This window comes from Bos grunniens, chromosome 2, assembly GCF_055505025.1.
Source record: "Bos grunniens cultivar Pamir isolate PY7600 chromosome 2, Bosgru_T2T1.0, whole genome shotgun sequence".
NCBI classification, from domain to species: Eukaryota; Metazoa; Chordata; class Mammalia; order Artiodactyla; family Bovidae; genus Bos; species Bos grunniens.
This window is the reverse complement of record NC_141166.1, coordinates 80,746,835-80,763,491: the sequence shown is the minus strand read 5'-3', so window position 1 is coordinate 80,763,491 and position 16,657 is coordinate 80,746,835. Positions and strand designations below refer to the sequence as shown.

The 16,657-nt window shown below is 38.4% G+C and overlaps 1 protein-coding gene across 1 annotated transcript in view; it reads left to right on the top strand.

The window, feature by feature from the left end:
- Positions 1-16,657, top strand: part of LRP1B (LDL receptor related protein 1B) — a 2,178,569-nt gene that overhangs the window by 1,458,274 nt on the left and 703,638 nt on the right. Inside the window, exons 28-29 of the mRNA XM_086368415.1 lie at positions 2,788-2,919; positions 4,209-4,436. Coding sequence (XP_086224541.1) covers positions 2,788-2,919; positions 4,209-4,436 — 360 coding nt within the window. The remainder of the gene's footprint in view (positions 1-2,787; positions 2,920-4,208; positions 4,437-16,657) is intronic.

The following is a 16,657-nucleotide window of genomic DNA, read 5'->3' as shown; positions in this document are numbered from 1 at the left end:
GGATTATGCTTTTAATTTCTTTGAGAGGAATAGCATTTTCTATGTCAATGTTTCTAAACAAATATCTCCTTCTTCCTTTTCCTCCCCCTACTCCTCTTCTTTTTTTTTTCTTTATCCCCTTTCTTCCCCATCCTCTTCTTTTTTTCAAGAATTGAAAACTTTGAGGTGTTTTGCTTTTGTTTTTTCCTATTTACCAGTGACTGGGTAACCCTACTCTAGATAGCTAACACTTCAACAGTGCCTCTTTATTTCTTTTATTTTAATATTGTCTTCATTTTGGTAACATCTTTGCTCCTTAATAATCTTCCCATCTAACCTCTTGCTTTTCTAACCTTTAGTTCCTTAAAGACACCCATTGTAGTGTTGCTACTTCGTCACTCAATCCTCTCTGACCTCATGAACTATAGGCCACCAGGTTCTTCTGTCCCTGTCCAGACAAGAATACTAGAGTGGGTTGCCATTTGCTTCTCCAGGGGATCTTTCTGTCCCAGAGTTTGAACCCAGGTCTCCTACATTACAGATTCTTTACCATTTGAGCCAATTATAATCAGTTCAGTTCAGTTCAGTTCAGTCAGTTGAGTCTGACTCTGCGACCCCATGAACCGCAGCATGCCAGGCCTTCCTGTTCATCACCAACTACCGGAGTCCACCCAAACCTGTCCATTGAGTCGGTGATGCCATCCAACCATCTCATCCTCTGTCGTCCCCTTCTCCTCCTGCCCTCAATCTTTCCCAGCATCAGGGTCTTTTCAAATGAGTCAGCTCTTCACATCAGGTGGCCAAAGTATTGGAGTTTCAGCTTCAACATCAGTCCCTCCCATGAACACCCAGGACTGATCTCCTTTAGGATGGACTGGTTGGATCTCCTTACAGTCCAAGGGACTCTCAAGAGTCTTCTCCAACACCACAGTTCAAAAGCATCAGTTATAATAGATGATGTTAAAAGGAAAGAAAGCAGAATATGTGGCATTTATACCATGTGCTGGGCTTCCCCAGTGGCTCAGTGGTAAAGAATCTGCCTGTAATACAGGAGCCGCAGGAGACACAAGTTCCATCCCTGGGTCAGAAAGATCCCCTAGAGAAGGGCATGGCAACCCACTCCAGTATTCTACCTGGAGAATCCCACTGACAGAGGAGCCTGGGGGGCTATAGTCCATAGGGTTGCAAAGAGTTGGACATGACTGAAGCAACTTAGTATATACGCATATCATGTGACAGAGTGACTTAACACTCATAAAGAATCTCTCAACTTTAGTTTCCACTATTTTCTAATAATTTTTGTCCTTAATTTATTTGCTTGGGAAAATATTTCTGAGTCTTTCATTTTCTTTTTTGTTTTTATTTTTTAAATCAAATGCATAGACATGGATCGTTTTTGTTATCTTGTGGGGAGAGTCCTGAAGACTGCCGAAGGCTACCTTGAGCATTTATTAAATTCAGTTAATTTCTCAAAACCTCTACAATTCTTATTATAACCTACTGATTTTTATTCTTTGTGGTTTAAAAGTCTATAAGACTGATATTGCTACCCCCCAAAATAGACCCACTTGTTAGGAAAATATTATTAGTTGAAGACTAAAGTATTGCTGCTGAGATCAGAAGGTATAATTATTTTCTGCCCTCAGTTGACCAGCACAGTTCTATAGAATTTGTCATACTAGATAGGCTTTATAAAAACAATATTTAAGAGAACATTGGATCAATTGAGATTAAAAGCTTAAAAGATATGATGATGTCTGGGGAGTGTGTATGTCCTCAGTTCTGTCTCATCACAACTAAAATTTGAAATGATGGACCAGCATTACAGCTCTTGGATGGATCAGTGTTACAGCTCCTTGTTACAGCTCAGTTTTATTTAGAAAATAAAGGAAAATACACCCTCAAGGCATGAGGGCATGATGACCCAAAAGACGCTGAGAGAAGAGAGAGAAATCTCCAGTCTTTTGGCTCCTCTTTTTATGTTTTTTCTCCTACCCCTGGGCCTGTCCTATGTAAATTGGGCTAGCCAGGAGTGCTGTCTGTTCTACCTGAGGTCCTCACTCCAGTCCTCGGACCTTCCTTTGTCCTATTTTCCCAGGCTTTTCCCTTCCTTGTCTTTTAGCCACCACCATTCTGGACTCCTTTTTCCTATTCTAACTACCTAACAATGACAAAATAAGAAACACAAAAGAATGAGAGAATGAGATCAAACACAAAATTTAATATTCCATTTTAAATTTGAAGTTTTGTACATGATGGAATATAGTAAGTATGGATATGTAGCAATATTTAGCCATAGAATAACTTAATACAGCAAAAAAAAATAAAGACATCTTTATAATAAAGGAAGATGACATTTTTATTCATATAGGCCTCTGATTTGAAAAAGAAATGGCCTGAAAAGATACACAGTATATGTAACAGCAGTTTCTCAACTGGAACTCCTGACACCTGCATGATCATCTACTTGAGTTTAATTTATACAAAATTTAATAGTTATTTCTGATTGTTTCTCAGACTAAATACTTAAAAAGAAATCCTTTGCTTCTAAGGCAATAGAATGAATATCATTCATCTTAGAGGAACTTGAGGGAGTTATCTTAGTTGTTATCTTTGACGAGGAAAAATGTTTTTATTAATGTAATAACTGTGTATGATTGTCATTATCATCATATTAATCACTCGAGTAATGTGTGTTATCTAGGGAACTTCACTTTGAATCTTTAAGTAAATAACCCTTGTCACCCTCAGAGGTCCGCTAATATATTCTTCCTTCTTCACTGTTAATATTTCACTGTGTAATTACAGCTCCCAATCCCTGTGCAGCTAATGATGGCAGAGGCCCCTGCTCGCACATGTGTCTGATCAATCATAATAGGAGTGCTGCCTGTGCATGTCCCCACTTGATGAAGCTTTCCTCCAACAAGAAGACCTGCTATGGTAAATTTCTCCCACATCTTACAGAAACTCCAAAGTGAATCCTCTCAGGTTGTATTAGCATTTGGATTTTCCTCACAGTAGAGCAGGAGAGGCTTTTAATGTCCTTAAAAACCACCATTTGAGGTGGATCTATTTTCACTCAGTTGATGATTCATCTACTTTGGGAGACACTGACAAATTCTTTAAATATGGGATAGGCTGCACTTTGCTGCTTATTATCTTATTCACTTTTTTTCTTGCTACTTTCTTATTTGGTGTGTTAGCAGAGTTTATCTCTACAGAACAGGGAGATTTGTAAGTGAAAGTGCATTATCAAAAAATGATGATGTAGGTAACCTGCATATCAAAGATGTACGTAACAGCTTTAATCTCCTTCTGCTCTCCTTAAGTTACTTCAGCATCATTTTACAGGGGATTATCAACTTGAAGGGAGAAAATATGAAGTAAAATATACAATTTGGGAAGATTTGTAAAAAAACCCTTAAACAGCATATTTAAACCAAAAATTGATACTAAAATTTGTGAGTGAAAATCAGACTGTGCTTTGTTTTATTAGTAATTTTTGTTGATTGGCAAAACAATTACTTTGAAGGGTCAGTAAAAGTGTATTCATCAATTTTTAACTCAGGGATTTAGGTACTCTTGGCTTTAACTAATTTTTCACAATAATAACATATCTCAAATATCAACTATAACCCCAAAGGAGAAAAACAAGAGAACAAAATATCTGTGACTCCTCTTTCTATTAAATCTACTAATATTTTACAAACTCGGTGCAAGAAAGGTGCCTAGTTAAGTAGAAATAATAGAATGCCTCACAATGTTAGTTACTACAGATTCACAAAAATTTACAGTATGTTATGCTTTAACATTAGCTTAATTTTGATAGGGAAAACATGAACATGACTTTTAAAAGCAATGTTCAACCTCATTTTATTCAAAGATCATATAGAGAAAAGTGTTCTTAGATTCCTTCAAAAAGCATTTACGACACTGTAATATTGTTATGATTATAAACAAAGACAAATGTGGCTGTGTGAGATTTGTAAAGTTCATGTCTTTTAACAAGTTTGCTTGAAATTCTAAGATCAGATCAATTACTGACAATTTCTTGGCATTACGAAAAATGACTTAAGGATTTTAACTTATTTTTCATATTTTTATCAAATCTTGGTCATGTTTTTCATATGCAAAAAACCTATTAAATCATCCACAAATGTTTAGAATTTCTAGGCTGCTTCAAACTTGCCAAGCTTATAAAGAAAAACACATTTCTGTTTCATTTCTAGAAATGAAGAAATTTCTTCTATATGCAAGACGTTCTGAAATCAGAGGAGTGGATATTGATAATCCATATTTTAACTTTATCACGGCCTTTACAGTCCCTGATATTGATGATGTTACTGTGATAGACTTTGATGCTTCTGAAGAACGTCTATACTGGACAGACATTAAGACACAAACCATTAAACGGGCTTTTATTAATGGAACTGGATTAGAAACTGTGATTTCAAGAGGTAAAAGATTTCTACTATACAGCTTTAAAAATGTTTGTTATTTAGTCTGTAATAATTGTGTCTCTTTTGTGTTCTTTTTCTATTATCCAATTCTATGTTGTTAATTCATAGTTGGAATTGATTCAGTGATTTAATAATATGCTGTATTCTAACAATTGTCGAATGCTATAATTACATTGAATATAGTCATCTGATAACTAGAAACTTATCAAGAAGAAACAAATTCAGAATGGATGTCGAAATTAACAGATTTCTAAGTAAACATTTCTAAGTAAAAAGAAGACTCCTTTTGGCTGTTGAGGGTGTAGTTGTATTTGCCAAATGAATATAGGATATTGGTAAAGACTGTTTGCTCTGATTCAGGCTTATTATCAACTTCTTTTTGCATCTATTTTTACAGAACTAGACTAAACAAATAAGAGAAAAAACTTGTTCCTGTCCTCCTCCTGACCCAGCAGGTTGAATCATAAGTTTTCAGTAATGTTGAATTAACAACCTTTAATTAATTTTTTTTTAAAAATTAAAAACCTTAAAAAGAGAAAAAAGTAAACTTTTCAAAAGTAGAAAATATAGCTGAAATGAGACATACATATAAATGCAGTGGTTGAACTCTGAATGGTTAGCATGAATTATCCTCATTTTTGTTCTAATTTTGGTATAATGTGATTTCTGAGTCAGTTATTGTTTTATTAAGTGAATCTTAGTTGAGTACCTGCTGTTTGCCATGACTTGCAGAATCAAACAAGACACACTTTTTCTTCAGTCTCATGCTCCTTACAAAGACATTACTTTACCAACAAAGTTCTTTCTAGTTAAACCTATGGTTTTCCCAGTAGTCATGTATGGATGTGAGAGGTAGACTATAAAGAAAGTTGAGCACTGAAGAATTGATGGTTTTGAACTGTGGTGTTAGAGAAGACTTTGAGAGTCCCTTGGACTGCAAGGAAATCCAACCAGTCCATCCTAAGGGAAATCAGTTATGAATATTCTTTGGAAGGACTGATGCTGAAACTGAAGCTCCAATACTTTGGCCACTTGATGAGAAGAGCTGACTCATTTGAAAAGACCCTGATGCTGGGAAAGATTGAAGGTGGGAGGAGAAGGGGACGACAGAGGATTAGATGGTTGGATGTCATCACTGACTCAATGGACATGAGTTTGAGTAAACTCCGGGAGTTGGTGATGGAAGGGAGGCCTGGCGTGCTGAAGCCCATGGGGTCACAGAGTCAGACACAACTGAGCGACTGAGAAACTGAACTAACTAATTATCCTCCTTGAAGCGTGATTTGAAGGAAGGTGGAGGAAGGCATTTCCAGGTGGCTCAGTGGTAAAGAGCCACCTAGAAATGCCATTGCAGAAGATTCATGAGATGGGGGTTTAATCCCTAGGTTGGGAGGGTCTGCTAGAGAAGGAAATGACAACCCTGTCCAGTATTTTTGCCTGGAAAATCCCATGGACAGAGGAGCCTGGCAGCTATAATCCATAGGGTTGCAAAGAGTTAGTCACGATTGAGCATACATGCATGAATGGAGAAAGGCATAATCAGTGATTCAAACAGATATATCTAATTCCTTTGCCTTGAAAAATACTGAAAATTTAAAAATCAGACGTTATTTGAGCAATGGTTAACTTCTTAATGAAAACAATAAAAGTACAGGTTTTAAATTTAGCTGTTTTTTAACAGTTTCTGTATATACTACTAGAAGACTGGCTTGAGTACCACTAGTAGATTTGAGAGTATTTGAGCACTCGAGTATTCTCATATTTATGCTAGCTTTTTACCCATCTCAAGTTAATACTGTTAATTAAACTTGAATGTATTGGTTATAAGCTTGTTCAAATATTTATTTCAAAGGTTCTATACGAGAAGGAAAAAAAGCTAATGCAATTTTTTTTTCAGGACTTTTCTTAGGGGCAAAGGAAAAAAATAATTATCGTTAGACTAGATTTTAAAAGACTATCTGGGTAACGACCATGAAAAGCCTTGAGAGAACTGTTAAAGCATGCAAGGTGCTCCCAAGACTGAATGATAGCTCAGTGGTCTTCTCACAAGAAGTTCATCAAAATCTAATAGAAAATTGTTCACATATTTTATCAGGAATGTTAAGTACTTTCCAAAGGCTCTATGAATTGTAAAAAGTAAAGATGTTTTTACCTCAAAAAAAAAAAATATGGGGGAACAATTTTCTGTCTCTAAGTATAAAGTGATAGCTAGTAGCAATTTGGTGAGTTATCTTGAGAAAATCACAATTATCTCCATTTAGCAGACTCTACAATTATTAACCACAAATTGAGCAACAATATTTTCTTACTAATAATAGATATACACATTAGGAACAATAATTATTAATTCAATCATTTTGAAAAATATTGGAATGTGTTCTTATATGATAAGAAATTGAAGGAGGTCCAGTATAGACTGAATAGTATGAAGTACAGAAGAGGGAGTTATATATCTAAAAAATAATAATAATAATCAGAACCAAATCATACCAGCCTATGTGGGATAAATTGTTTATTTCTATGTTAATACTGAAAATAATGAGAACCGAGGACATGTTTTAAGGAGAGTATGACCACATGATTAGTTTTACTTGGAAAAATCACTCTAGATATTATTCTTACTAGAGAGTTGAAGAGATCTAGGGTGAAGCTAGATGAGCAGTGAACTCTGGGAAATAAGTTTGCTATAGTGGTTTTAGTAAAAGGCGATGGAAGCCTGGAAAGGGTGGAAACAAAAGAAACAGTGGAATGTGGAAACATTTTTGAGATTACAAAGAGTAAATCCTTGAAATAATTGAATATGAAGATTGAGGAACAGGCATGGTCAAGGACAACTACTTAGTCTCTGGCTACCGGGCAAGTTGAACAGGGTTGCCTTTCCCTTTCTTCATGAATGAAACTTTGTTAGAGGTTGATATGTCCTTCCATAAGAAGAGAATCTGTAGATAACCTTTTGGTAGTTCAACTTCTGAACTCATCAAACTATCTCAAATCCTGCCAGTAATTGTACTTTATTTTGTCCTTTTATCTTTTTGATTCCATGCAATTAAATTTTGGCCATTCTCTTATCTCTTATACTGTTGGCCTCTGTTTTCTCACTTCATTATCCTTCATCTACTGGAATTTTTCTTGCAACATTCTTCTTACCTTTCTCAGCCCAAGTCTAACGTCAAACCACCTTCAAAAATCAGGACCCCGTCTATCCATTGCCCCAAGCACTCCCCATTTTTCTTCCAGTTAGACCGTTTTCTGATGAAAACACTGAGGCTCTTTGGATCAAGATTTTATGAAGGGGATTAAAAATAGTTTGTCTGCTTTATCATTCTCCATATCCTGAAACACTAAGCTATTCCTTATGTATTACCCATGTTAGCTCTTATTTATAGTCAGTTGTAGCAGATAATAGCAGACAATTTTGTTAACAGATAAACATAATATATGACTATAGACACATTCATTGTATTCATTATTTATTTATAAGTTAATATATATATTTAACAATAACCAAGATGTAATTTTATTCTTAAAAAATAAATGATTAACAATTCTTGGCAAAAGGGTTTCTAGTTACCTGCAACCCTACTTTCTGGTGGCAGTTAATTCTTATACTTGAGTCACTGCTTGGCCTAAATGTTTTCAGTTATTCTTGCTCTCAAGGTTTATTTTTCTGACATGTATATAATATAATAATAGGTGTCATTAATGTGACAAATACCATGACCTCAATTAATCTTTGAGAACCTATTGTTAAGAATTATTTCTATTCTGCAGGTAAGAAAACTGACATTCACAGAAACTAAAGCTTAGTGTCTAAACCAAAGAGAGGAAATGATAAATTCTTACTTAGAATTGTATGTTTAGAGCTCCTATCAGCCTTACTGCTGATAATAGGACTTGGGACTTCATTTCAATACGCTGGGTGTTATCCTTTTAATATAGCCCCAGAAGCTCAGTTGCACATCTTGAGTACTCCTGTACTGCCTTAGTTCAGTTCAGTTCAGTTGATCAGTAGTGTCTGACTCTGCAACCCCATGGTCTGCAGCATGCCAGGCCTCACTGTCCATCACCAAATCCCGGAGCTTACTCAAACTCATGTCCATTGAGTCAGTGATGCCATCCAACCATCTCATCCTCTGTCATCCCCTTCTCCTCTCACCTTCACTTTCCAAGCATCAGGGTCTTCTCAAATGAGTAGGCTCTTCTCATCAGGTGGGTAAAGTATTGGAGTTTAAGCTTTAGCATAAGTTCTTCCAATGAATATTCAGGACTGATTTCCTTGAGGATGGATTGGTTGGATCTCCTTGCAGTCCAAGGGACTCTCAAGAGTCTTCTCCAACAACACAGTTCAAAAGCATCAATTCTTCAGTGCTCAGTTTTCTTTATAGTCCAACTCTCACATCCATACATGACTACTGGAAAAACCATAGCTTTGACTATGTAATGTCTCTGTTTTTAATATCCTGTCCAGATTGGTCATAACTTTTCTTCCAAGGAGTAAGCATCTTTTAATTTCATGGCTGCAGTCACCATCTATAGTGATTTTGGAGCCCCAAAAAATAAAGTCAGGCACTGTTTCCCCATCTATTTGCCATGAAGTAATGAGACCAGATGCAATGATCTTGGTTTTCTGAGTATTGAGTTTTAAGCCAACTTTTCCACTCTCCACTTCCACTTTCATCAAGAGGCTCTTTAGTTCTTCACCTTCTCCCATAAGGGTGGCGTCATCTGCACATCTGAGGTTATTGAAATTTCTCCCGGCAATCTTGATTCCAGCTTGTACTTCTTCCAGCTGAGTGTTTCTCATGATGTACTCTGCATATTTTAAATAAGCAAGGTGACGATATACAGCCATAACATACTCCTCTCCTGATTTGAAACAAGTCTGTTGTTCCATGTCCAGTTCTAACGGTTGCTTCCTGATCTGCATACAGATTTCTCAAGAGGCAGATCAGATGGTCTGTTATTCGCATCTCTTCAAGAATTTTCCACAGTTTGTTGTGATCCACGCAGTCAAAGACTTTGGTACTGCCTAGAGTTATACCTTATAGAATAATAGGGTGCCCCCAAAAAACTATGAAGTATTGCTTATGATTAACAGAGTAATCAGGGCTGAAGGAGATCAGCCCTGGGATTTCTTTGGAGAGAATAATGCTGAAGCTGAAACTCCAGTACTTTGGCCACCTCATGTGAAGAGTTGACTCACTGGAAAAGACTGATGCTGGGAGAGATTGGGGGTAGAAGGAGAAGGGGACAACAGAGGTTGAGATGGCTGGATGGCGTCACTGACTCAATGGACGTGAGTCTGAGTGAACTCCAGGAGTTGGTGATGGACAGGGAGGCCTGGCATGCTGTGATTCATGGGGTCACAAAGAGTCGGACACAACTGAGCGACAACTGAACTGAACTGAACAGAGTAACAAAAAAGAAAATTACCTTAAAGTTCCTGATATAAGCCAGGAGTAACATAGTTGAGTTTTCGTACTTGTATCTGTGCAGATTTTATTTCATCTATCGTTTATTCCTCAAACAATGCTTGAAAGGTAAGCATTACTTTCTATTTTTAAATATGAAGAAGCATTTTGTTCAGGGTGACTATACTAGGAAATAGTAGAGCTTCGTCTATCCAAGTTTGGATTTAGGCCTTTTGACTCCAAAGCTATCCTCTTTTATTCCCTAAATGTCTTTTTTTTTTTTTTTTTTAACACATAAAGGACCTCAGAAAGGTAGAGAGAAGAAGTTTTACTGCAGCCAAACGATTTGTGCACAATATCTTTTCCAGTGCTCACTAAATATTCACTCAGTATACTCTGCAGAGTTCATCTAGCCAGTACCTGGAAGAAGGATAGGATTTATTTTACCCTCTCATCAAGGCTTTTATTGATTATTCTAAAACATAAGGAAACACTTAGACAATATGTTGACAATCTTATGAAACTCCAGGTCACCATCGATAGAATCCCATTTTTTTTTTTAAATTGTAAAAGATTCCCATTGTATCTTATTATTCTAGGACAAAGTATACATTCTTCTTCTTTGAAAAATTTAGGACTGAATTTTGAGCAAGCACAAATGCTTGAGCAAAGTATTTTTTTTAGTACTAGTCATCTACTATATGAGTAAACTGACTAGTCATATACTATCTGAATAAACTGAACTGTTAGGCTGAGTTTGCTGCTGCTGCTGCTGCTAAGTTGCTTCAGTCGTGTCCGACTCTGTGCAACCCCATAGACGGCAGCCCACCAGGCTCCCCTGTCCCTGGGATTCTCCAGGCAAGAACACTGGAGTGGGTTGCCATTTCCTTCTCTAATGCATGAAAGTGAAAAGTGAAAGTGAAGTCGCTCAGTCTTAGCAACCCCACGGACTGCAGCCTACCAGGCTCCTCCGCTCATGAGATTTTCCAGGCAAGAGTACTGGAGTGAGGTTGAGTTTAGCAGAAGCTAAAATGGATATAAGAAAGATGAATATAAACTGGAAGTTTATTTCCATAAACAACACTTTCTAAAGTAGTTGTTCAGTCGCTCAGTCCTGTCCGACTTTTTGCACCCCCATGGACTGCAGCACACCAGGCTTCCTTGTCCATCATCTCTTGGAGCTTGCTCGAACTCATGTCTATTGAGTTGGTGATATCATCCAACCATCTCATCCTCTGTCATCCCCTTTTTTTCCCACCTTCAATATTCCCAGCATCAAGGTCTTTTCTAATGAGTCAGCTGTCCACATCAGGTAGCTGAAGTATTGGAGCTTCAGCTTCAGGATCAATCCTTACAAAGAATATTCAGAGTTAATTTCCTTTAGGATTGACTCATTTGATCTCCTTGCAGTCCAAGGGACTCTCAAGAGTCTTCTCCAACACCGCAGTTGAAAAGCATTAATTCTTCAGTGCTCAGCCTTCTTTATGGTCCAACTTTCACATACATACATGACTACTAAAAACACATAACTTTGACTATACAGACCTTTGTCAACAAAGTAATGTGTCTGCTTTTTAATACGTTGTCTAGTTTTATCTTAGCCTTTCTTCTAATGAGCACACGTCTTTTAATTTCATAGTTTCAGTCACTATCTGTAGTGATAGTAGGAAATTATATGATGATATGCTTTTTTTAGAGAAGGCAATGGCAACCCACTCCAGTACTCTTGCCTGGAATTTCCCATGGACGGAGGAGCCTGGTGGGCTACAGTCCTTGGGGTCACGAAGAGTCAGACACAACTGAGCGACTTCACTTTCACTTTTCACTTTCATGCATTGGAGAAGGAAATGGCAACCCACTCCAGTGTTCTTGTCTGCAGAATCCCAGGGATGGTGGAGCCTGGTGGGCTGTCTATGGGGTCGCGCAGAGTCGGACATGATTTACGCGACTTAGCAGCAGCAGCAGCAGCAGCATGCTTGTTTTAACTGCAAAAATATAAATCATTTTAAATGCATACCTCTAGATAATATTGCTACTATATAAATTTTATTCCCAATAATACTTTGAATCTAACTGGACCTGTTTCAAAGTACCGTTCAGTTCAGTTCAGTTCAGTTCAGTCACTCAGTCATGTCTGACTCTTTCAGTTCGTTTAGTCCCTCAGCCGTGTCCAACTCTTTGCCACCCCATGAATCGAAGCACGCCAGGCCTCTCTGTCCATCACCAACTCCCAGAGTTCACTCAGACTCACGTCCATCGAGTCAGTGATGCCATCCATCCATCTCATCCTCTGTCGTTCCCTTCTCCTCCTGCCCCTAATCCCTCCCAGCATCAGAGTCTTTTCCAATGAGTCAACTCTTCGCATGAGGTGGCCAAAGTACTGGAGTTTCAGCTTTAGCATCATTCCTTCCAAAGAAATCCCAGGGCTGATCTCCTTCAGAATGGACTGATTGGATCTCCTTGCAGTCCAAGGGACTCTCAAGAGTCTTCTCCAACACCCCAGTTCAAAAGCATCAATTCTTCGGCACTCAGCCTTCTTTACAGTCTAACTCTCACATCCATACATGACCACAGGAAAAATCATAGCCTTGATAGGCGGACCTTTGTTGGCAAAGTAATGTCCCTGCTTTTGAATATGCTATCTAGGTTGGACATAACTTTCCTTCCAAGGAGTCTTTTAATTTCATGACTGCAGTCACCATCTGCAGTGATTTTGGAGCCCCCCAAAAATAAAGTCTGACACTGTTTCCACTGTTTCCCCATCTATTTCCCATGAAGTGATGGAACCAGATGCCATGGTCTTAGTTTTCTGAATGTTGACCTTTAAGCCAACTTTTTCACTCCCCACTTTCACTTTCATCAAGAGGCTTTTTAGTTCCTCTTCACTTTCTGCCATAAGGGTGGTGTCATCTGCATATCTGAGGTTATTGATATTTTTCCCGGCAATCTTGATTCCAGCTTGTCTTTCTTCCAGTCCAGCGTTTCTCATGATGTACTCTGCATAGAAGTTAAATAAGCAGGGTGACAATATACAGCCTTGACATACTCCTTTTCCTATTTGGAACCAGTCTGTTGTTCCATGTCCAGTTCTAACTGTTGCTTCCTGACCTGCATACAAATTTCTCAAGAGGCAGGTCAGGTGGTCTGGCATTCCCATCTCTTTCAGAATTTTCCACAGTTTATTGTGATCCACACAGTCCAAGGCTTTGGCATAGTCAATAAAGCAGAAATAGATGTTTTTCTAGAACTCTCTTGCTTTTTCGATGATCCAGCTGATGTTGGCAATTCAGTCTCTGGTTCCTCTGCCTTTTCTAAAACCAGCTTGAACATCTGGAAGTTCACGGTTCACATATTGCTGAAGCCTGGCTTGGAGAATTTTGAGCATTACTTTACTAGCTTGTGAGATGAGTGCAATTGTGAGGTAGTTTGAGCATTCTTTGGCATTGCCTTTCTTTGGGATTGGAATGAAAACTGACCTTTTCCAGTCCTGTGGCCACTGCTGAGTTTTCCAAATTTGCTGGCATATTGAGTGCAGCACTTTCATAACATCATCTTTCAGGATTTGAAATAGCTCCACTGGAATTCCATCACCTCCACTAGCTTTGTTCATAGTGATGCTTTCTAGGGCCCACTTGACTTCACATTGCAGGATTTCTGGCTCTAGCTCAGTGATCACACCATCGTGATTATCTGGGTCATGAAGATCTTTTTTGTACAGTTCTTCTGTGTATTCTTGCCACCTCTTCTTGTTATCTAATGATTCTGTTAGGTGCATACCATTTCTGTTGGTTATCGAGCCCATCTTTGGGACCCCATGAATTGCAAAACACCAGGCCTCCCTGTCCATCACCAACTCCCGGGGTTCACTCAAACTCATGTGCATCAAGTTGGTGATGCCATCCAGCCATCTCATCCTCTGTCATCCCCTTCTCCTCCTGCTCCTAATCCCTCCCAGCATCAGGGTCTTTTCCAATGTGTCAACTCTTCACATGAGGTGGCAAAATATTGGAGTTTCAGCTTCAGCATCAGTCCTTCCAATGAACACCCATGACTGGTATCCTTTAGGATGGACTGATTGGATCTCCTTGCAGTCCAAGGGATTCTCAAGAGTCTTCTCCAACATCACAGTTCAAAAGCATCAATTCTTCAGTGCTCAGCTTTCTTCTCTTTGTGAGAGTCCAACTCTCACATCCATACATCACTACTGGAAAAAACATACCCTTGACTAGATGAACCTTTGTTGGCAAAGTAATGTCTCTGCTTTTCAATATGCTGTCTAGGTTGGTCATAACTTTCCTTCCAGGGAGCAAATGTCTTTTAATTTCATGGCTACAATCACCATCTGCAGTGATTTTGGAGCCCAAAAAACTAAAATCTGACACTGTTTACACTGTTTCATCTATTTCCCATGAAGTGATGGGACCAGATGCCATGATCATAGTTATTCTATATAAAATTTTTTCCACTTCTGCCACCCATTTTGTCAGTAAGTACTAAGGATTCATTCATTTCCTCTATTTTCTTACCTAGTAAGAAAAAATGCTTAGACAATAAAAGCTATTATGGAAAATAGTCCAGAGAAAAAACAAAAAAAGGTCAGTAATAACAGTGAGATCTAGATTTTGGTAACAGGCCTTGAATCGAAGTAGAAAGTTTAGTTGGGGAACATCTGTCTGAAGACCCCTTACAAATAGCTGTGAAAAGAAGAGAAGTGAAAAGTAAAGGAGAAAAGAAAAATATATGCATTTGAATGCAGAGTTCCAAGAAGAGCGCAGAGAGATAAGAAAGGCTTCCTCAGTGATCAGTGCAAAGAAATAGAGGAAAGCAAGAGAATGGGGAAGACTAGAGATCTCTTCAAAAAAATTAGAGATACCAAGGAACACTTCCTGCAAAGATGGGCTCAATAAAGGACAGAAATGGCATGAAACTAACAGAAGCAAAAGATATTAAGAAGAGGTGACTAGAGTACACAGAAGAACAATACAAAAAACATCTTCACAACCCAAATAATAACTATGGTGTGATCACTCAACTAGACCCAGGCATCATGGAATGTGAAGTCAGGTGGGCCTTAGAAAGCATCACTATGAACAAAGCTAGTGGAGGTGATGGAATTCCAGTGGAGCTATTTCAAATCCTGAAAGATGATGTTATGAAAGTGCTGCACTCAATATGCCAGCAAATTTGGAAAACTCAGCAGTGGCCACAGGACTGGAAAAGGTCAGTTTTCATTCCAATCCCAAAGAATGCTCGAACTACCACACAATTGCACTCATCTCACAAGCTAGTAAAGTAATGCTCAAAATTCTCCAAGCCAGGCTTCAGCAATATGTGAACCGTGAACTTCCAGATGTTCAAGCTGGTTTTAGAAAAGGCAGAGGAACCAGAGACTGAATTGCCAACATCAGCTGGATCATCGAAAAAGCAAGAGAGTTCTAGAAAAACATCTATTTCTGCTTTATTGACTATGCCAAAGCCTTGGACTGTGTGGATCACAATAAACTGTGGAAAATTCTGAAAGAGATGGGAATGCCAGACCACCTGACCTGCCTCTTGAGAAATTTGTATGCAGGTCAGGAAGCAACAGTTAGAACTGGACATGGAACAACAGACTGGTTCTAAATAGGAAAGGGAGTAAGTCAAGGCTGTATATTGTCACCCTGCTTATTTAACTTATATGCAGAGTACATCATGAGAAATGCTGGACTAGAAGAAGCACAAGCTGGAATCAAGATTGCCGGGAAAAATATCAATAACCTCAGATATGCAGATGACACCACCCTTATGGCAGAAGGTAAAGAGGAACTAAAGAGCCTCTTGATGAAAGTGAAAGAGGGTAGTAAAAAAGGTGGCTTAAAGCTCAACATTCAGAAAACTAAGGTCATGTAATCCAGTCCTGTCACTTCATGGTAAATGGATGGGGAAACAGTGGAAACAGTGTCAGACTTTATTTTGGGGGGCTCCAAAATCACTGCAGATGGTGATTGCAGCCATGAAATTAAAAGGCACTTACTCGTTGGAAGGAAAGTTATAACCAACCTAGACAGCGTATTAAAAAGCAGAGACATTACTTTGTCAACAAAGGTCTGTCTAGTCAAGGCTATGGTTTTTCCAGTAATCATGTATGGATGTGAGAATTGGACTATAAAGAAAGCTGAGTGCTGAAAAATTGATGTTTTGAACTGTGGTGTTGGAGAAGACTCTTGAGAATCCCTTGGAATGCAAGGAGATCCAACCAGTCCATTCTTAAGGATATCAGTCCTGGCTGTTCATTGGAAGGACTGATGCTGAAGCTGAAACTCCAATATTTTTCCACCTGATGCAAAGAGCTGACTCATTTGAAAAGACCCTGATGCTAGGAAAGATTGAGGGCAGGAGGAGAAGGGGACGACAGAGGATGAGATGGTTGGATGGCATCACCGATTCAATGGACATGAGTTTGGTGATGAACAGGGTGGCCTGGCGTTCTGTGGTTAATGGGGTCACAAAGAGTCCGATACGACTGAGCAACTGAACTGAACTGAATAGAATTTTAATTTTAAAATGTCATCCATGAAGCCTTTTAGTGGAAGATTGTAGACATCTGTTATTTAAAAAGTACCTATTAGTAAACACAAAGAGCTGAATACACATGTATAAAGAGGAGCAAGTAGTGAATTGTAGATAGATTGTTCTTATAGAAGAGTAAACTAGAAGGTTAATATGATAGCAGAACAGAAGGTCTTACACCGGAGGAGCTTTTTTTGTTTTTCCCCTTTAAATTCAGTGGAAAACTGCTATAGACTTTTACAGATGGGTATTGGTCAG